The sequence below is a fragment of the Sinocyclocheilus grahami genome, unplaced genomic scaffold (genome assembly GCF_001515645.1).
Source record: "Sinocyclocheilus grahami isolate Dianchi unplaced genomic scaffold, SAMN03320097.WGS_v1.1 scaffold118.1, whole genome shotgun sequence".
Taxonomy (NCBI): domain Eukaryota; kingdom Metazoa; phylum Chordata; class Actinopteri; order Cypriniformes; family Cyprinidae; genus Sinocyclocheilus; species Sinocyclocheilus grahami.
In genome coordinates this window covers 1,154,460-1,177,106 of record NW_015505297.1, presented here as the reverse complement: position 1 = coordinate 1,177,106, position 22,647 = coordinate 1,154,460, and the positions used below count along the sequence as shown (strand labels likewise).

The following is a 22,647-nucleotide window of genomic DNA, read 5'->3' as shown; positions in this document are numbered from 1 at the left end:
TGGTAAAGAAAGTTGCAGTTCAGGAGATAAACAGTTAAAAAGATAATGCGATATGAGATCATTCCGTAACTCCCCAACCGGACCTCAACGGACAATGGCACCTTTTTAGTTACACCCAGCGTCACTACCCCCTCCTACTTTTGTGCCCCGGGACGCCCCCATTGCTTGGAACAAAGCGATAGAGTAAAATCTTTCCCCTGCACTGGGACAGCTCGCGGGAGAGCTCGTTGGTGATTTGCGTTTACATCATGAAGCAGAGGTTGCTGCTCCAGTCCAAACACCACTGGCCACGAGCTTTGGGCTCTGCTCTCACGGAGAATATTTATTTATATAGCATATTTTATTTTAGATCAACTAGAAACAATGTTTAATTTATAAAGTTTTATTTTGAAATGTAAGTCAATAACAATCGGTTGAAGCCACAGCCAATGGTGAAAGTCTTTGCTTGAGGAGACCCCGCCCCATTTTGGAGGTTCTGCCCACTTTTGGAGTTCACTCCCCAAAAAGTTGTGTATACGTGAACATTTTTAAAAACGCAAGGGAAAATTCAGTTTTTGTCTTCATCGTTATCGTGTAAACGTAGCCTAAGCATCACATTTGTTGAAACAATGGCTTTGCTACAGTCATTATTAGTAATTACCATTGAAATAAAGGTGTCAAATCATGCTTATAAAAGGTATTAGCAGCTGATTGTACGTACACGTCATGCCTCTAGAGTTAGCATGGAGAACATTTCTTTCTGTTAAGCATTACTCCTGGAATTTCACCAGTAAAACAACGAAGGAATGTTTTTACGGACCCACTGTTCTTTTACAAGAGTCTTGACAAGTTGTGCAAACTACTAGATTATGTAAGCATGGGGGAAAAAAATCACACATTAATGATAACATCCTCTTCCTCGTCCCTGATATCCTCCAACAGGCCGTCATCAGAGTGCCTGTTTTCTTCATCAATACCGCTACCATGTGGGTTGATGATGTACCGGTAGTCTCCACCAATAGCAAGAGCAGCTCCTGATGACACCATTAGCCAGTCCTTTTCATCTTCCTCTATACCTGCACACTGCCACGGTACCCCCCACGAGAGCTCTTCACTATTATGGGTCCCGGTCTCTGCCACCAGCCCAGAGGCCTGTTCTCCATCCTCTTCCTCCAGGTTCACATACAGCAGTGGTTCTTTTACAGGAGCTGGATTCAGCTTTGCCCACAAGAGCTCCAACTGGTCAATAAGGTGTTGAAAACTAGGACGACACTTTGGGACAGGAGACCAACAGCTATGCATGATTTCATAACTGGAAGTGAGAAAAGATGGAATAGTTTTTATATTACATATGGTGTAAAATTGGTGTAAAATTTGCTAGTAAATTTCTAAAACAATTATAAAGAAACGGCAAAAGTAAAACATATGATTTAATATGACATTTTGAAGCAGAAAAAATGAAACAGTATTTTCTTGTAAAACATACTTCAAAAATCTCCGTTGTTATTTTTACAAGCAGAATTAATATCTAAAATTAGTGTGGGTTTAAAGAGTTTTGTGACATTCATTAAATGCACTACCGTTCAAAAGTCTGCCGTCAATACGTTTTTTTTAAAGAAATTAATGCTTTTATTCAGCAACGATGCATTCAATTGATCAAAAATAGATACTTTTACATTGTTACAAAAAATATAATAAATGCTGCTCTTTTGAAATTTTTATTCATCAAAGAACCCTGAAAAAATGTATGACAGTTTCCACAAAAATTATGACATAAGAAATAATAATACATTTTTCTTGAGCATCAAATCAGTATATTAGAATGATTTCTGAAGGATCATGTGACATTGAAGACTGGAGTAAATAGTTTTTATATTACATATGGTGTAAAATTGGTGTAAAATTTGCTAGTAAATTTCTAAAACAATTATAAAGAAACGGCAAAAGTAAAACATATGATTTAATATGACATTTTGAAGCAGAAAAAATGAAACAGTATTTTCTTGTAAAACATACTTCAAAAATCTCCGTTGTTATTTTTACAAGCAGAATTAATATCTAAAATTAGTGTGGGTTTAAAGAGTTTTGTGACATTCATTAAATGCACTACCGTTCAAAAGTCTGCCGTCCATACGTTTTTTTTAAAGAAATTAATGCTTTTATTCAGCAACGATGCATTCAATTGATCAAAAATAGATACTTTTACATTGTTACAAAAAATATAATAAATGCTGCTCTTTTGAAATTTTTATTCATCAAAGAACCCTGAAAAAATGTATGACAGTTTCCACAAAAATTATGACATAAGAAATAATAATACATTTTTCTTGAGCATCAAATCAGTATATTAGAATGATTTCTGAAGGATCATGTGACATTGAAGACTGGAGTAATGATGCTGAAAATTCAGCTTTGATCACAGAAATAAATTAAAATTTATAATACACTAAAACAGAAAACAGTTATTTTTAAATTGTAATAATATTTCACAATTTTACAGTTTTTGCTTTATTTCTGTATCAAATAGATGCAGTCTTTGATCCAATAAATGCAAAAATGTTTTTTAGAGACTTTTTCTTTTAGAGACATTCTCTATATATAAATATATATGATATATAGGGATGTCCCGAGCCGATCTCAAGGATCGGGATCGGGGGCCGATCAAGCATTTTTTAAAACTGATCGGTATCGGCTCTCCTCAGTACGATCCATATTTTATATCAGCTGTCATGCCGATGTTGTGCAGTAGGAGGCGGTATGCGCCTTTAACTCTTTCCCCGCCAGCGTTTTTGAAAAAAGTTGCCAGCATTTTTTATGATTTTCACTAAAATTTCATGGCCCCCAGAATATTTTGTTTGATAAATATCTGAACATGCAATACACCAAAATAAAGAACAGAGCCTCTACTTTTAAACCATTTTATTCTAGCTTCAAGCATTCTTTTTTTTTATCAACACTTGAATGTAGTTAAGTTTTATAAAAAAAAGAAGAAGCAACATTTTGAGCAAAAAGCAGAGAAAATCACGTTTTTATCAAATACTTCATCTGAATCATATTCAGTAGGATGATCAGAGCAAAGATGCAGTAGATCTCTTCCATCGACACCCCCAAAGTTTCACAGTCCTTTGCCACTTCCTGGAGCGCCATTTCACTTGGTAACATTAGGCAGTTTTCATTTATATACTGTTTATTGTTGATGATCGCATTGTTCTCATATGCATACATACGAGATCGCTCGTTTCTGCATCTTCTTTGCATGTGTTTTTGATCAGCACATTCTAGACTCATTCAGGAGATGCACAATAGCGCCCCCGAACGTATAACAGCGAGAACACGGAAACCGAGAAAGGTATAACTGCAACCTGGAGATCTCCAAATGGGGGCGGGAACTCCAAAAGGGGGTGGGAGCTCCAAAATAGGGTGTGGTTTTCTCCCATTGACAGACAGGCACATGACACGTATGTGCATTTTTTTCCCCCAATCCAAACTCCGCCCCTTTAGCTGATTCTAAAGTTTTTATTGGTTGTGTCAATTAAAGTGTTGATTTCCTACACTATGCTACAAAAAATGCGAACCCCTAAACCTACCCCACCACCTGACCCTAACCTTAACCAGTGAAATTGACTGCACGGCGAGATTGGCGCTGAATAGCGTGGTAAAGAAAGATGCAGTTCAGGAGATAAACAGTTAATAAGATTATGCGATATGAGATTGTTTCGTAACTCCCCAACCGGACCTCACCGGACAATGGCACCTTTTTAGTTACACCCAGCGTCACTACCCCCTCCTACTTTTGTGCCCCGGGACGCCCCCATTGCTTGGAACAAAGCGATAGAGTAAAATCTTTCCCCTGCACTGGGACAGCTCGCGGGAGAGCTCGTTGGTGATTTGCGTTTACATCATGAAGCAGAGGTTCAAACTCCGGTCCGAACACCACTGGCCACGAGCTTTGGGCTCTGCTCTCACGGAGAATATTTATTTATATAGCATATTTTATTTTAGATCAACTAGAAACAATGTTTAATTTATAAAGTTTTATTTTGAAATGTAAGTCAATAACAATCGGCTGAAGCCACAGCCAATGGTGAAAGTCTTTGCGCGAGGAGAACCCACCCCATTTTGGAGGTTCTGCCCACTTTTGGAGTTCATGCCCCATTTTGGAGATCTCCGGTCTGCAGTTATACCTATTTGGGGAAACCCGGAAAATTCTGTGTTTGGCGGGGAAGCGTTTTCTCATAAATAACGGAAAATCCCGTGTTTAGCGAGGAAAGAGTTAACTTAAGTGGGTTTGCCTACCGCCATTAGAAAGAAAAGAAGACACTCAAATGTGTGTGAAAGGCGAGAAAAATTTAGGTCTGTTCTAGCTCGTCACATTTGAGCTTCCATGTTCAGTATATTTGAGGCACACTTTTGTAACAATCACTCATTTATAGTTTACTTTTAACTGCTATCTGAGACGTCGTTGCTATGGGTTGAGTCTTGATTCGGATTTGACTGACAGACTGGCAATCTGACACTGCGAGCTTCATGCTTTCTAACCTTATCTTCACTTTATGTTGCAATTACTCTGCTTATTATATGTATAAAATACAAGACGTTTCTATTAAATAGTCCTATATTCATAATTATGACCACAAGGTCCATTTACAATGTCTACCATTGTAACATGTTTACAGTACATCTGCCAATGTCTGTATACAGTGTGTGCATATATATACATAGAGTGTATCTTGTAATATATATACATAAATACATACATCATACATATATTTATTTTACTCTCTGCACAACTCTGCATACACTCTGTATACTTGAAGTGTGCACCAAACATACATTCCTATAGGAATATACAAGTATCGGATCGGATCAGATACTCAATATCAAATGACTCTGATCGGATCAGGGGCACAAAAAACCTGATTGGGACATCCCTAATATGATATATTAATTAATAAAACTTACATGTCAGCAGGACAGTCAGGAGGCTGTTTGAGTCTTTCTCCTTTGATAAGATACTCATATATTTCTGAGTTCTCCACCCCTGGATAAGGTGTTTGGCCTCTAGTCATGATCTCCCACATGGTCACACCAAATGCCCACTAAAAACAAAACAAAAAAAACATTAGTACCAGGCACAGTAAAAGCTTTACCAGATGAACAAGGGCTATATACACTAGTAAACACAGTAAAGAAACCATGAGCATTTTTTAATTCAGAAACTGTCATTTTAATATATTACATGTCTTTCTGGGATACTAGATTTTGTTTGATCATTCTGTGGTCAAATATATTTATATTATAACCACTAAATTGTATAACCAACCGTTGTGAGAATAGCAATGAAATAGTAAGTCTTCTGCTATTTTAAGAAGAATGTTTTTAAAATGTCTAAAACTATGAAATACTAACAACTAATATTAAAGAAATAACGTATACAGACAAACAGTGTTCATTACCACATCACTCTGTGTTGTGTAGACATTATCTGCCAGGCTTTCCAAAGCGATCCACTTTACTGGCAACTTAGAGACAGATCCTTGTCTATAGTAGTCGCCGCTGTAAATTTTCTTTGAGAGACCAAAATCTGCTACACACACGCTCATGTTTTCATTGAGCCTAAAATTGAGGATGCAGATGACAAGAAATATTACACTTGAGCTAATCAAGAGAGTTTGTGGTTAATTAGCAATATAAACTATTTGGATAGTTTACATGCACTTTAAATATGATAAAAAATGTGTCCCTGTTACATGCACATCAAATAACTCACATGCAGTTGCGAGCAGCCAAATCCCGATGGATGATGTTTTTGCTGCTCAGATACTCCATCCCTCGAGCAATATCCAGCATAAACTGGATAAGAATTTGCTGAGAGACAGTCTACACAAACAAGAGACAACTTCAGACATCTACAGTAGCTGTGTGTTTCAGGAAGTGACAGGTAATAAACATACAAAAGGTTCATTTCCGAGGCGTGACATGAGAAGAAATGTGTGGAGATCTCCATGTTTCATGAAGGGCAGGATCACCATAGGAATAGGTAGCCTCTGCTGGGCTCGCCTGTGCAGACTCACACCTGCGGGAGTGAAATCACAACCATATTTGTTCCATATGCTAAAGCAAACAGATTGTAACCCAAAGGTCAAGCAGCAAAGGAAAAGTGTGCCCACTAACCAATGAGCTCAATGACATTGGGATGATGGAAGTCTTTCATATAGGCAGCTTCTTTCAGACATTGCTCAATGTCACTGGATGAGTTAATGTCAGCTGTAAGAGCACAGAGAGAGATGCATCAACGCACAGAAACAATGACAACACCAATATCATGGGCCATAGACATCCAACTGCTCATTAAACCAATAATTTTAGAAGTACACTTACTTTTTAGGACTTTCACAGCAACCTTCTGTCCAGAGTTATTTTCTGATTTGAGAAAAGCTTCTCTCACAGAGCCAAACTCGCCTAGAAAACAAACCCCAGATGCTATTAAAATTGTGTGTGTATGTATATGTGTGAGAATATATATGAAGTATTTTGACAGCAATGAACATAATTAAAGTAATGTTTTTCTTATATTGCTCAGAAATAAAGTGAAATATTATTGCAATTTCAAATAACTATTTTCTATTTGAATACATTTTAAAATGTAATTTATTCCTGTAATTACTCCATTCTTCAGTGTCACATGATCCTTCAGTAATTGTTCTAATATGCTGATTTGCTGCTCAATAAATATTTATTATTATCAATGTCAAAACCAGTTGTGCTGCTTTATATTTTTGTGAAAACGGATTGACTAGCATTGAAAAGTCAATACGATTTTTTTTTTAAAGAAATTAATACTTTTATTTAGCAAGGTTGCATTAAATTGATCAAAAGTGACAGTAAGGACATTTATAATATTACAAAAGATCCATTCAGTTCTTTTGAACTTTCCATTTATCAAAAAACACTGAAAACAAAAGTATCAGTGCTTCCACAAAACTATTAAACAGCAAAAATTGTTTTCAACACTGAATCATCATTAATAATTAATCAAATAAACATCCAAGTCATTAATGCACCTTTTCCAAGCATGCTTCCCAGAGTTAATAGCCTTTCAGAGATGAGAACATCCTGTAACTTGGCCTTCAAATCACTGTTGATTCCTAGACTGTCCACTAGAGGGAAACAGAGTCGAAATTCATATTTCCTGTAAAAACATGTACTCTTGGATGTCAATGATGGTGCAGTCATGCGTGCCAGCAACGTGTTCACTTACATGTGGATTCAGGGGGCTCAGGGAACCGCCTGTTGAAGGACCTGGCAGCTGTAAAGGAAACTGGTACATCTGTTCCTGAAGCTGCAAATGCAGACCTGCAAACAAACCAAAACGTAAAAAATAACCCATATTACTTTTTTAAATAACAATTTCAAAACGCATTTTAACCAAACTGCCTAAAAAGGTAAAACACACAAACACATGATGATTAGAAGTGAGAAAATGGATTTAAAATTCCTGGACTGCAACTTAGATAGATTTTTTAAATCAAGTTTTTAATCATGTTGAGCATAGCTGATCCAAACTGTAAAAGGACAGATCACAGTTTACCAGATTTCAGTCCTATTCCAGACAAAATGTGTAGTTACTACATTTTGAGCAGCACATTCAGTAAAAACATACCCAAACTGGGTCTCTTTGCCTCTGTTGCGTACCAGTACAATCAACAGGAGTCCCACCATGGTGGCCACAAGAAGGCTGAAAAGCAGCCCCACCCACATATGGCCCCTCAGGGTCTGAGCCTGCACGGCTGCAACGAGACAACAAGAGCTTTAAACACCACTTCTGCTCAAAAGTGCCTGAAGCCACGCCATTCCTGCATAATGAGCCACACAAAGAAGAAAATCTTTCAAGAGTGCTGCATTATGTGAACATGCGGTCACAAAAAAGCTGCAGTGACTGCAGAAATCCCAATTTCAAAAGGCAGGAGAGCAGACAATGAGAGTGGACAGACCTGATACGGGCATCACAAGAACAGGCTGACTCCACGGGCCACATCCTGCCATTGTGCACGCTGCAACCTGGAAGGTGGCGTTAAAGAATCGCCCAGCACCTGAGAGACGGGCAACGTTGTCTTTAAACAGTAAGGGATCCTATAAAGACAAAAAATCAAATTGTGCATAAAAGTGAAGGGTGGATGGCTCTTAAATGTCACAACAGAGGAGAACCTCTTAACTTTAGACATTCAAACCTGGTGTGATATTACATATCAAATAAACTAATCAAATTTGACCCATTACCAATAACAAGATAAGGTAATTCTTTATATGATCAGGCGTGTTTAATTAATTTATATAGAGCTTTACACAATACAGATTGTTTAAAAGCAGCTTCACAGTAACAAATAGGAAAATACCAGTATTAATGCTGCAAAATTCATAAATTATGAAATGACTTCAATTTCAGCTTTAAAGCAGCTCTAAAGAAGACAATAGTGTCATTATTCAGTTCAATTTGGAATCAATGTTGATTTAGTTCAGTTCAATAACACTGTCAATGTTGCAAAGTTTATCAATTGCGAAATTAATCATTCATTTTAGCTATAAAGCAACTCTACAAGAAGACAATAATGTCATTATCCAGCTTAAATTTTGAATCAATTCAGTTCAATAGCAGAGTCAGTGTAGCAGAATTTCCTTTATAAGTATGTCTTCCTTTACAATGACGTACCTGACTCTCTCCTCCCTGGTTCCACTGCACTTTATATGCCAGCAACCTTCCACGTAGCTCCTCCTGTTCCAGTGCCGCCCAGGACAGAGTGAGCTGCTGCTCGCTGAGTTCAAAGGTAAAGTTCTTTGGAGCTGCTGATGGTGCTGTGTAAGAAAGTTATGAAAACAGTAAAAAAAGGGAGAGTGCAAAGGGTCAGTTACCACTGTACAGACAACAGTATGAGTCAAATGCCTCTGCATTACAATAAATAAGTCACAGCCAGGCCCAGATGGAATATTTTCACATTTTCTCCACTAATTTTTTATTTTTTTGGTGGCCAATGGAATCCGTGTAATGGATTTTAAATGGATAGAAGAGAGTACTACACCCTTATTTATAGTGGAAAATAATGGGGGGAAAATCAGCAGTAATCAAATCCATTTAAACAGTTACAATGACTATTTTGGCCAGTAGGTGGCAGCATATTGGACGCTGTATGTGGCAGCATTGCATTGAAATGGATTGGGGACACGCACAATGGTGCATTGTACCACTCAGCCTGGAATCTACTGGATTGCAGCCAGTGCTAGCAGTTTACAAACATGCAAACAGGGTCAACTTCAGAAACCCCTTCTGCTCCTCAAACCCATCCACCAGCTCCTCCCCTTCCAAACCCCCTCACCCCAGGCATCTGGCCAGAACCAGCTCTCTGGGCCATTTGTTTACTTCCAACCCACCAAAACGTTGGTCAGACCAGCTAACGGTTTTATTCCCGATGGAATGTTAAAAATGTTAGTCACACAGGACTGTTCTACCACAGCTTATAATTAAATATGTCAGAGTCAACTAGCTCTCATTGATCCAAACCTAATAATTAAGTGATGTATGCAGCAAACCATGTTGTAGAGAACTATAAGCTTCCTTCGAGATGGATCTGAATTCTACAAACGCAATTTCCTTCCTTCCTTCCTCTCTTAGTACCTCAACACACTTCATGCAGACACAAAGTGTAGGGACGACCAGATCAAATTTCACATGAAAATCAAAAGAAATTATATTGTGCAAAAGGAAAAATTCAGTAATTTAGCAATAAATTATAATTTTTTTTAATTAAAAATATTTTTAATTGTCATATCACATATCGAATAAGTCCTAAAAATAAGTCTTATTTTATATATATGTATATGGGGGGTCATTTTGTTAACTAATACTAAAACTAAAACCATGAAAATATTCAAAATTCATTAACTGCAATAAAATAAGTTTAAGTTTTTTTATATTTCATTTTATTTCATTTGCTAGTTGCCAGGGCATTTATCATTTTCATTTAGTTTAAATTGAAGTACTAAAATAACTAAAACTAAAACATAATAAACATAAAAAACTTTATTGACATAAAAAAAACTAATAAAAACACAACAAATTTACTAAAACCTTAAAAGAGATTAAAATGAAAACAGAAAATATACAAATAAAATCGAATTCAAACTATTAACAAATAACATAAAAACTATCATAGAAAATGTCAATATGATTTTCAAACCTAAACCATTCTGACCAATGAATCTGAGTTTTCCAACATAGTCTACACACATTTCGGCGGGACTTCAAATTGTTTACTTATAGTCTGCATATTAAGCTGGGATGGGGTATTTTAAAATCAAGAAAGTTACACAAGTCACCAAAACTCCTTTTATAGACATTGCACTCATAAAGAGCTATTTATACCCAATGAAATATAAAAAAATAATAATAATTTTTAAACTACAGAAGATCTGATCAACTTTGTCCACGGGAACCTCACCATTCTGTAACTCAAACAGCAGAGCATTGAACTAGCTATGCCAAGGTCATGGGTTCGATTCTCAGGGAATGCAAGAGCTGATAAAATGTTACTTTGAATACAATACAAGCTGCTTTGGATAAAAGTGTCTGCCAAATGCATGAATGTAAGTCTGTAATTTAATTTCAACAGCAAAGCCATTTATGTTAATTTGACTCCGAACACATTAGAAAGTAACACCGTGCATGCATCATGTCATTACCTAATCTAATGTTTCACATACCTGCCTCTGGAGTGTGAAAGCCCACCCAGGGAGAGAAGGGGGAAGAGCCCACCTCATTATCACACCGGATTCTCACACTGTAATTTGAGTAACTGCTGAGTCCCTCAAACACATGCTGGAAGGGAGGAACTATCACATCCACATCAGGAAGTTTTACCTTCTTTCCAGGTCCCTTTGACACCTACAAATGGATCACAGACAGATATTTCTCATCCCATTATGACACATAATCAAAATGTAACTCTAAAAAAAAATTCATTTTTGTTTAAGCATATGGATTTGAATCCTGGGGATTCTGGAAGAAATTACATTTGCTAACTATTTACTATATTTCTGCCACTGAATATATATATCTCATATTTCTAACTTTTTCCCCTCACAATTGTGAGGTTTTTTTACACTAAAATGTTTTCTCAAGAGAACAGTGAGATGATTTGTTTTTACAGATGTCTCGCTCTACTCCAGATGTAATGAGGGTCTATTTTATGGGTCGCTAACACAATCTAAGCGGGGAAAAAAGTTTACCGTGTTATCCGAGAACCAAACACCACATTGTTAAAAGAAGGGTTGACAATGGAAGACATTGAGGATGGGTGCTTTAAAAAGGACAAAAGCACCTTAAAAGTAGTGCCTAACATCTGCTATGAGTTACACAGGAGGAAAGTCATACAGGTTTTTGAATAAAAATAAACGATTTTCATTTTGGAGTGGACCAAGACTGTACAGCAATAGGACAAGCATGAGGACATTAACAGAAAAAGACATGCAATCATCTCTAAAACTATAGTAACTGGTATACTCTACCTGTATAGTGCAGGTGGAAAGCTGTGAGTGCCCAGTGAAACCTGGACTCCATGTTAAGGTTATATTAAGATCAGACACATGATGTACCTTAACATCCTGGGGGTAATCAGGGCAGACTGCACATAAAAATCGCATGTAAAGAAAAGCATTATAATAACATATATTTGTCTTGTCTCCGCTGGGAGCCTTTTGTGGTTTTATTTGTATGGTTAACCATCTAATACAGTTGTTAAAATGCATGAAGGATTACTGCCAAAATAAAGACCAACAACTAATTTTGCATTCTGTATTCAATTACATTGAATTGCAGCAATAAAAGTTATGTAAGCTGGAAGAGAAAATTACTGCGGTATGTCTCACCTTTAATGTGCACTGTGCCTGTACGTGACACGGAGATACCTCGAGCATTCTTAGCCTCACAGTAAAATACTTTTTAATTTACAAGAGAATATCTGAGTTACTTTTTTCAAATAAGTAACGCAAGTTACTTTTTTTCCAATTTATTGCTCTCCTGCCCCCATGTTGAGAGAAATCACAAGATGTTACTGTAGTTCTAAAATAAATATGAATATGCATTAATTCATCTCACTCACACAAAAAAAACAACAACAACACAGATTTAGTGTTCCTCAAAATGAATAAAAATAATGTAACTGTGTTGAAGTTTCTTCTTCTGCATTCTACTGTACGGACATAAATTTACTTTCCCTTCAGCCTGAGACTTATTCATTTCACTTTTGGTGTAAAAAAAGGCTTTTATATTTGCCAAAAATAGAACTTTTTTATTTTAAAATCAAACAAGCAAGCCCTGTCCAGATTTAAAAAGTAACACAAAAGTAATGTAACGCATTACTTTCCATAAAAAGTAACTAAGTAACGTAATTAGTTACTTTTTTTATGGAGTAACGCAATATTGTAATGCATTACTTTTAAAAATAACTTTCCCCAACACTGATCATGGGGTACTGGTATCTTTATCTAATAAGCTTGCAAAAATGCATATTAAATGGGTCACATTTCACCCCAAAATCAAAATGGGATCAGCTGTCTCTATAACATGTATGGCATTAGCTGGACTAACCTAAAAAAAATACAGTGTTAGTCTGATTTGAGCAAATTGTCTGAACATACAGTATGTTGACATTTATGAATTGGCAATTGCATTTATGATGCGATTGTAATGTAAGCTTGCTAAACACTTTTGAAGATTTTAGGGCTTGCATGACTAGAAAGGCTGCTTGTTGGCTGATGAGTTGACTTGCTTCAAAAGGATTTTTGGGCCCAGTACCCATACTTGCGGTCTTAGCCACTTGAGAGTGTGTGTACACGACAGGAATGAATGCATCGAACTGTTCCAGATCTGATAAATGCCAAAGATCAGTGCCCTTTAATGCCCACTAATTCCACACTATCTCTAATACCGCTTTACAGCAGTATTTGAGACTAAGTGTATTCCATTAATCATTATGTTCAGGAACATGTGTTCCTAAGATTGTGAAATTTCGAGGGAAACTTTCTAGTGTAAGTTAAATGAATTAGACTTTACATAAAATTTGGTAATAAAATGTGAAGTGATGGACATTTTATTGATGAGTCTGCCTTTTGTGTTGTAAATTGCATCATGTGTTACATTTGGACTACTAAATAGAGTCGCACAGACTAATCGACTTTAATGCTCTGCTTGATGTCAACTAGTCCACATTTAAGGCCTGTTCACACCAAGGACGATAACTATAACAATAACTATATTAGCGTCCACACCAGCGGATGATATCATCTGTTTATTCTAAGCATAAACTTGTCTGCCGCTTTAAATTCTTGAGCCTGTTATGGCAGGATTGATTCTGATTTCTTGGTGTCAATGTTTTTATCGTTCATTTGCTGGAAAAAAAATCATTCTGAAAGTGATTCCAACGATATAATTTCTCTGCGCCTTTATCGTTAAAGCTGTGGTGTGGACTCTGCTTTTCTTTAATATTGAGAACGATTTTTAGAACTATATCTTTATTGTTATCTTTATAGTTATCGTCCTTGGTGTGAACAGGCCTTTACGCTCCATTTCCAAACAGTTAAAATGACAAATAAATGCATGCTCTGAAAGCATTCCACAAGACGTGTGATTATACCATCTGGATGTTCGAAATTGAAATGTATTGTCAACACTGTTCTGTGATTTCTCAATAAAATAGCTTAGAAACTGAAAAGTTCTAGCATATATTTCTTAGTAACTAAAACCCACAGCTTCACTATTAGTAGAGAGACGCTGCCAGGAATTAATTCACACACGCAATCGCTCTCTCACTAATGCATTCATATGAATGTAATCTTTACTGTGCTACTTTATCCAAAAATAAACCATGGTGTTATTCTAGTATAAGTGTAACCATGGTTTTTGGTGTATTGATTGCCATTTGTATAACCACAGTTTTACTACAAATACCATGGTTAAACTATGGTTAGTGTAGCAAAACCAAGGTTCATTTGTGGTTACCATGGTTTAACTATAGTAAGCATGGTTTTTTGGTTTTATTTGTAGTAAAACCATGGTTCATTTTCATAAGGGATCTGTATCTGATTTAGAACGAGAAGAAATCTGTGAGAAACATAACGACCCAAAGACAAAAGAACTGATAAAAATTAGCTGTTATAGGAGCAATAGCCATGTGGGCAGTACTGTGTCATATGCCATAGCAGTGCACAAAATGTTCGAGTCTCAGCTCAAGTTTCAGGCTTATTTGTTCATTAATGGCGTCATCAGCAACTAGTAGACGTCGACTTAAAAAAAAAAATCTTAAGTCGTCCAACCCCTACTACTGAACACACATTTTAAAAATATTTTATAGTACAAAATATTTGTAAAAAAATGTGTAAATAAGCCTCTGTAAAAACATTCTTTGCATTTTTACAACACATGTAGTAAGTGTGTCCAATCTGGTAAAAAAAAAAAAGTTCTACACATACTTGCAGTCTTCACACCCACTTGAAAATTTGGGGCAAATAAGACGACAAGTGGTCAAGAGCAAAGACCGCAAATGTGTGTATTGGGACAGACCCTTGGTGTGTCTCACCTTTAACAAAGAGAACTAAGGGGGAGGGCATGAAAGCACCCTTCTGTTTGCCTCCCAGCCACCACAGCACCTCCACAGGTTCTGGAGGACCTGATGCAGCACACGTCAGGTTGAACGGCTCCCCTGCAAATGCAGCCACATCCTCCGGTTCCACCACAAAATGAGGCACACCTAAAATACGATCACGAGGCGGCAATTATGTAGTGTTTGCACTAAATCAACAAGATATAATTTGAGAATTCGATCATTCGATGGATTCTGAAGCAGCAACTGACATACCTTCTACTGTAATCCAAGCAGGCTCTGAGGAAATGATCCTTCCATAATATTCAACCTCACACCAATACTTCCCGGCATCTTGTTGCTGCACGGATTTAACACTAAAAATAAAGAAACACTCAGAACAGACACTCTTGAAATAAAGGGTCAAATAAACCTCAAATGACATTTGTGTCATTTACATGCCCTTATGTCGATGTAAACCAAAATAACATTTACCGACCAATTGTGACTTGAGCACAAGTGCATAAAACATTTGCAACATTCACACTGTTACCAAACTAAATCGAATCAACACTAAATTGAATCAAAACTAAATTGAACTGAATAATGACACTATTGTCCTTGTTGAGCTGCTTTACAACTGAAATTGTATTTGTTTCATAAATAAAGAACTCTGCTATATATATATATATATATATATATATATATATATATATTTACTTTTGCCATTTTTGCCTTTTGTTAGGATCAGATTTGCCAAGTCTGCGTATTATACGCGACTTTGGGCTTCTTTTTTTGTAAAGTTGCGTTAAAAAAATCCCTGGTCGCTTTTTTTTTGGGCTTAATTTATAAAATATGGTTGCTTGTTAGGGAAATCTGACAAGCAACTTCGTTTCTTTATTTATGTTCGCTGTATTCTCCAATGCATTGATTGACACACTGTCTGCTCACAGTTAATAGTCAACCAGTGCAATAATATAAGTGCTGCACCATAATTTGCCAAATGTTCCACTCCTTCTCCCCCTAATTGGAGAAAATCACATTCAAAAAGAAGGCGCGTGACACTGTAATCCAAGCGATGATAGAAGTAGAGGAGTGGGATGACTTTCTTTTAGCCTAATTTTTAATTTTTACAATGCTTTTGTAATGTATTAATTATCACGTGCTGTAATAAAAAACAAGTAGTCCTATACTAATACTAAGATATACATTTGGTTCGAATAGCCTATATTTTAGTAGGCTATAAATATGTGGCTATGTCACAGCTCCCCTTTGAAGCTGTGTTTTTCTCTTTTTCCATCTCTCCAATCCTATTCTGCTCACAGGTGATTGGAGATGAGTTTTGTTCCCACTTAGTTGCAGTTTGCTGATTTTTGTAAAATAACTTCTGTTTTTGCTTTTCAGATAAAAGAGTGGTTTCAGTTTAATATGTTGCAGGCTCAATATTGGTAATACATAATTGATAATAATAAATCATCAAAAAAATATTAGGCTTGTTTTGGGCTTGTTTTTACAGCTGCGGTTGCTTATTTATCTTGCGAGAGTTGGCAACAGTGGTTAGGATAGGACAGTATTGTCAAAGTGGGAGAGAGAGGGGGTACAGGATCGGGAAAGGTCTAGATCTCGTGACACCCAAAGTGCAACGACACTACTGTATATAGAACTCTACATTATTAACACTGTTATTTTCTTGTTTATTGTACTGAAGCTGCTTTGATACAATCTGTACTGTATAAAGTGCTATATAAATAAACGTGACTTGGGTTGATAGTGACTTAGAAAAGTAGCAAATGCCACAACTTTGTCTAATAATGATCATGAATAATGCCACATCCATCTCAAAGTTTTACAACTAGACAGACAGTCAGTCTAAGAGTGCTGAGATTTATGTAGACAAAGGTCAGTTGCGCAAACGACGGCATAACTTGCATTCACATAAAAGAAACACATGAAGTATACATTTGTTTACAGCTATGACACCCACCACGGGAAACTAGATATTTATAGGTTATGCTGTCAGTGTGGCGTTCAGAAAGAAAACGCGACTTCTGTAATTCACTAAGACAGTTTCTCTCTTCACCGTTTGTTATCTTCTTTAGCCTAATATTACAGCAGACAACACTTTCAACAGCAAATTTTGTTTCGTCTAAGACTGGACTAAATCAGTATCTAGGAAACGGGAAACTGGACTGCGTCACACCATGTGCAAGGGATTATCAGCCCTGACAGCGTTCAGCAAAGCAAGCTCATGTTACTAATGTCCATCTGCATTACTCCTTGTCTTCTGCCTACATTCCAATCAGAAGGGTTTACATTTACCTGCCTGCAAAGATATTCGATGGAAAGTTCAAAATGATCTTGCTATAGCGTAACACATTGTTTGTGAGCATTATTTTGATTTATATGGTCTATCTGTATTTATTTAACGTGGTCTTCATGTGGCATTTCTTGTAGTTTTAAAAGATCACTGTTCTACCATTTAAAGTTTGGGGTTAATAAGATTTGTTTAAATGTCTTTTATGGATGCATTTATTTGTATACAGTAAAACAACTCAATTCAAGTTTATTTGAATAGAGCTTTTCACGATACAAATCGTTGCAAAGCAACTTTACAGAAAATTTAGTTTCTACAATATATTTAGTAATATAGTGCAACAGCAATATAGTGAAATATTATTACAATTTAAAATAATTGTTTTCTATTTTAATATATTTGGAAATGTAATTCATTTCCGTGATGCAAAAGCTAAATGTATCTTAATGCAAAAGATAACTTCAGCATCATTACTTCAGTCTTCAGTGTCACATGATCCTTCAGACATCATTCTAATATGCTGATTTTGGTGCTCAATGGTAAAAACACAGTTGTGCTGCATACAGTTTTTGTGGAAACCATTATACATTTTTAAAAAGTTGAAGGAACAGCATTAATTTTAAGTAGAAATCTTATCAATTTTAAATGTCTTTACTGTCACTTTTTGATCTTGATTGCTGAATAAACGTATTAAAGGGGTCATATGATGCTATTTTAAAGATCATTATTTTGTGCATTTGGTGTAACAGAATATGTTACACCAAAAAACACATTATTTTTCAAATACTGTACATTATTGCAGTTCCTCTATGCCCCGCCTCTCCCAAACATGTCGTTTTCTACAAGCACAGTCTGCTCTGATTGGCCAACTGACCCAGTGCATTGTGATTGACCGAACACCACAAGCACGCGGAAAATGTAGCGCCCCTTTCCATAATTGCGAGCTTCAGCTTTCAACATAAATGTAAAGACGGTACATAATGTCCTTAGTTTTACCATCAGTTCAAACCCGAAAGGGGAACAGAGTCACGTGACAGCCACAGTGATGATGCTCGTATGTATTTGCAGTACACAAGCTGCGATTAAGAAAGTTGATTCCACTGTGATGTGACCCTGTCTCTCTCTCAAGCACACACACACGACGCAATACTCTACACGGCGCAAAACTCCGCATTTGAACAGTCATTAGCAAATACTTAAACTATTAAGAAAACATACTTACAGTAGCTGATTCAATACAAGCACCAGATTGTCATAGCAAAGTCGGAATTGACCCATTTTTTTGTAGGCTACTCTCTTAGGTTCACAAAACTGTCGTTCATAAAATGCGTTGCACAAATTCGAACATCTGGGTTGTGCTGTTCTGTTGTAAATAAATATTAACCAATGATTCCTCATTGCATCTACTTTGTGGCTGACTCTTAACTTTTATAAAGAATATCTCTTTGGATTTGAGACTTTAGTCTTTGCAACTTTACAGATCTTCTTTATGCACCAAGAGCTTGTAACACTCCAAAGAGAAAGGAAAAATTGAAATTGCGTCATATGACTCCTTTAAAAAAATCTTACTGACCCTACACTTTTAAATGGTAGTGTATCATAAACTATCCTGACAAACTGAACCCTGAGCTGGACATATAGGAATTGAAAAACAAGAGCCTGGCAGAGTATCCAGACAGACTGTTTGTTCACAAATACATAATATACTCAATCTACATAACCAATGCACACAAGAGTTACTCCATAAGGCAAATGAAGCATTTTCATATTGTGCTCAAGAACTAACTTACAAAAGATTGAAAAATAATCCCGTATAACTTTGAAGGTCAAAGTTAATTGCTACAGTATCAAGCATCTGGACAAAAAAGTCCTTGCTAAAATGTTTTCATCATTCTTGGTGCCTTTTACCATACAGACGCCCACACAGTGATAATACAAAAAATGATACAGATACAGACACAGGGTCGTGATCTCAAGGCCACAGTCTCATGACAACTGGACAGACTCCCTTTTAGGCAAAAAGTGTAAAAGACAAAGATTTAGTTTGAGAAACAGTAGTAATAGTGGCGCTTGTCTAAGAAAACAACCTTGACTGTCAAAACCGAGATTTGACAAATCATATGACAATATCTTCTAATCAGTTTCAACATCCCCTTCATACAGTCTGATGTCTCAGTTCTTGCCTGAAAACAGTTTCAACCAGTTACGTTCCATTTCTGATCACTGAAAAACATCTATGCTGAAGAACATCCAGGATTTCCAGTTCCAGGTTCATATTTTCCTACCTGTAAAAGGTCTCCCAGTGATGTGCATCTAGTGTGATGTACATCTGATCACTGCTGTAGATCTTCTCTCCATCCTTCATCCAGATGATCTCTGGCTCACTCAAACCCTCAAAGGCACAACCCAGACGGGCCATGTTACCCTGAGTCACCGTTTGGTTGGAAGGGTTTTTGGTGAACCGTAGCCCTGGAGGAAACGCAGTGTGACATGTTTCTAAAGCAAACTTACAACCAAAGTAATATCAAGACATTTGGACATACCTGATATGCTGATCATTTCATGATCAAAATGTTATATTCCTTGTAAACTGTGTAATACATATGAATTTCATTACATAATTAAACTCTCTATTTATCATCTATTTTATCTATCTATATCTATTACATAGTTCACCCAAAAGACAGCAATATTATGGATAGACCGGAATTGTATCCGGAAGCAATGGTTTCGAGTTAAAAACACCTTAATGATGGATTTGTTCATTACAAATACACAGCTTTTTCGCTTCACAAAACGTTAACTGGTGGATTATTGTGATGTTTTTATCAGCTGTTTGGACTCTCATTCTGACGGCACCCATTCACTGAGCAAGTTATGTCATTCTAATTTTCTGCAAATCTGTTCTGATGAAGAAACAAACTCATTGGCTTTCTTGGTGGCTTCCTGCCTTTAAATGTCAAGTAAATCACAAAAAAAGACATAGAATAGCAGAGCAAGACATGTGCAAACGTAATCTATGCCTTAAAAATTTGGAAAGAAGCTTCATATTTCCTTCAAGAGGCTTTTGTGCCCTTTTCTATTTTGTTGGGACCATTTCTGGCATCTCTGTCAGTGTGCACGTTCTGACTGTGAACAGCAGTCTTCATGCATGCTGCAGATATCTGAAAGATCTCCACTGTGACAACACCACAGCTGGCCAAAACATCTGCATCAAAGATCACATTCTTCCCAGGAAACTACAGTGACCTGATATAACTCTACATCTATCTATCTATCTATCTATCACAAATGACACTGATTCAATCAGCTGTGACAGAATAGAGGCTCTAAATAGCCGTTTAAGCAAAATTATTTTAATAACACTAGAAATGTTTATTTGGTTAAATAATGATACATAACAAAAGTGTGCCTCTAATTTAAACACAAAAGTCTCTTTTTGAAACACGTTTTCAAATGCCTTCACCACAATACAATGGTTAAAATATTAAAACAATATTTTATGTACTTATGTATGCATGTATGAATGTACGTTTAAAAAAAAAAAAAAAAAAAAATCAAACTCGACCACAGTAACAAAAAAACAACACAAGATATGCTGAATTGGTTTAAATTCGTCCAGGCTCCATTCGTTTTTAATCTGTAATGACATCCAGTCAATCCTTAGCATTTCATTCAAAATGAGAAATTATTATGTGAAAGGTTATAAAAGAGGGTTATAAGAAATGTCTGCTTGTGTTCATAATAAATGTCCCGTATATTTACACTTACACCGATGTTTATCGTGAAACACAGCATCCACATCAGCACTGATGAGTTTAAAGAAACACTGCGTTCACAAACTCTGATTATTAAAACAAACTTACCATGAATTCCCTCATTGAAGTGTAGTAAAAAGAGCAGGATACAAAGAGAAACCCCCATTATAACATCTTCTGTTAAAGAGCTGAGTTATCTCCTTCACCTCAGGAAATAAAGTTTGAACAGCAGTGATTAATGAATTAACTTGGTGTTGGTAAATCCCATTGTATTCATAGACTTCACCGGAGTTTCAACTTCAAAATCACCCTCTTGCATTTATTTAATCAAGTTTCCGTGATTAAACCGACATTGAAGTGTAGTAAAAAGAGCAGGATACAAAGAGAAACCCCCATTATAACATCTTCTGTTAAAGAGCTGAGTTATCTCCTTCACCTCAGGAAATAAAGTTTGAACAGCAGTGATTAATGAATTAACTTGGTGTTGGTAAATTCCATTGTATTCATAGACTTCACCGGAGTTTCAACTTCAAAATCACCCTCTTGCATTTATTTAATCAAGTTTCCGTGATTAAACCGATAAAAGTGGCATTTTGCTCATTGTTTTGATAAGTCCAATACGAGCTCGTGAGAGCGCGGTGATCATCGTTCAAGTCGAGCAGCTCGATTTCGACAAACACTGTAGGAAACATCTGAGTCTGAGAGGCGTGAATAAGTGTGTCACGTGACGCAACTACACTTCACACCACCACAAACCTCAGAAAGTCATTTACAAACGTTTTGAAGCTAAAAAGTTTTTTTTTTTTAAATGTATGTTATATTATAAAGACAGCATGCTTTTGCCAAATTAAATAATTGGCTTTTATTCCGTTTTTTATTATATAATTGTATATATTATAGTAAAGGCAACACAAATAAATATTTCAATATATTTAAAAAATATAATAATAATATTAAAATAATAGATTCTCATTTACACAATTATGCAAGAGTTTTCAAACTTTTGAAGCTAAATGCATATTTTCATATATATTATATTACAAAAATGCTTTTGCCAAATTAAATAATGAGCTTTTATACTGGCTCTTTTTATATTGTTTTATTATTTCATATTGTAGTAATGGCTAAATAAATAAATAAATGGTCCATTATATTTTACAAATAAAAAAATAAATAAAATGTAAATATAAAACCTAAATAAAAAAAAATTATAAATGTGAAGAGAGACATTTTTAATTCAAAATGATTTGCATTACTTTTTTCTCCAATGAACAGTGTAACAATGTAACAATCCTGTCCGACATGCGTGTACAGTGGTGGTTGATTATGGTCAACTGACATGGAAATCATTTTGTCTGGATCTATTAAGTCATTCTATATTCTGCTGATTTGAAAGAAAAAAAAGAGAAGAGATTATGGCTGAAGAGTAATATTAATTCCAGAATAAATTTAACTTAAATAACAAAACAAAAACAAACAGCCAGTCATTCTGGATTATTTCACTTGATTGTTATTTTGCAAATAAAAATAAAATAAAAAGTAAATTATAAAACACAAAGAAAGTGTATATATATATATATATATTTTTTTTTTTAAACTAGGGAAAAAATGTCAAAGTACTTTAACAGAGAATAATGCCTTACAGTCTCTTGCTTTTACATACTTTTTCTACATGTTTAATGTCTTATTTATTAATTCACTTATTTACATTTTCAGTTTTTGTTTATTCGTTCATTTTTCATTCAGCCATTCCTCTTATGACCTGCAAACCCCCTTGCATGCACCTTAAAACCGGACTGAACCCCTTATCTATTGCTATATTCTTAGTAAGTTCCCTCTCAAGGTGCACTGGGTCAGTACGCTGAGCGGCCTCTAGTGGTCAAACGCAGCACTGTCTGTCGTTCTCCCGGTGGGCCGGAGACGTGAAGCGTGACTCCGCGCACTGTAATAGGAAGTTCCCCTCCAA

The 22,647-nt window shown here is 36.0% G+C and overlaps 2 protein-coding genes across 2 annotated transcripts in view; both read right to left on the bottom strand.

Annotated features, from left to right (window-relative positions):
- LOC107589666 (MAX gene-associated protein-like) overlaps positions 1-4,866 on the bottom strand; it is a 24,082-nt gene extending 19,216 nt beyond the window's left edge. Inside the window, exon 1 of the mRNA XM_016278168.1 lies at positions 4,854-4,866. The gene's annotated coding sequence lies outside the window, so the exon portion shown is untranslated. The remainder of the gene's footprint in view (positions 1-4,853) is intronic.
- LOC107589665 (tyrosine-protein kinase receptor TYRO3-like) lies at positions 467-21,000 on the bottom strand. Its single transcript, XM_016278167.1, has 19 exons — positions 20,790-21,000; positions 19,209-19,392; positions 14,886-14,986; positions 14,607-14,777; positions 11,899-11,973; positions 11,539-11,654; positions 10,735-10,915; positions 8,690-8,832; positions 7,974-8,112; positions 7,643-7,769; positions 7,241-7,335; positions 7,044-7,139; positions 6,361-6,441; positions 6,154-6,246; positions 5,934-6,055; positions 5,750-5,859; positions 5,436-5,595; positions 4,942-5,078; positions 467-1,291 (listed from the first exon to the last, which is right to left on the bottom strand). Exons 1-19 carry the CDS (start codon positions 20,845-20,847, stop codon positions 871-873), a joined length of 2,610 nt encoding a protein of 869 aa, XP_016133653.1. The 5' UTR covers positions 20,848-21,000; the 3' UTR covers positions 467-870.
- Between the last annotated feature and the right edge of the window lie 1,647 nt (positions 21,001-22,647).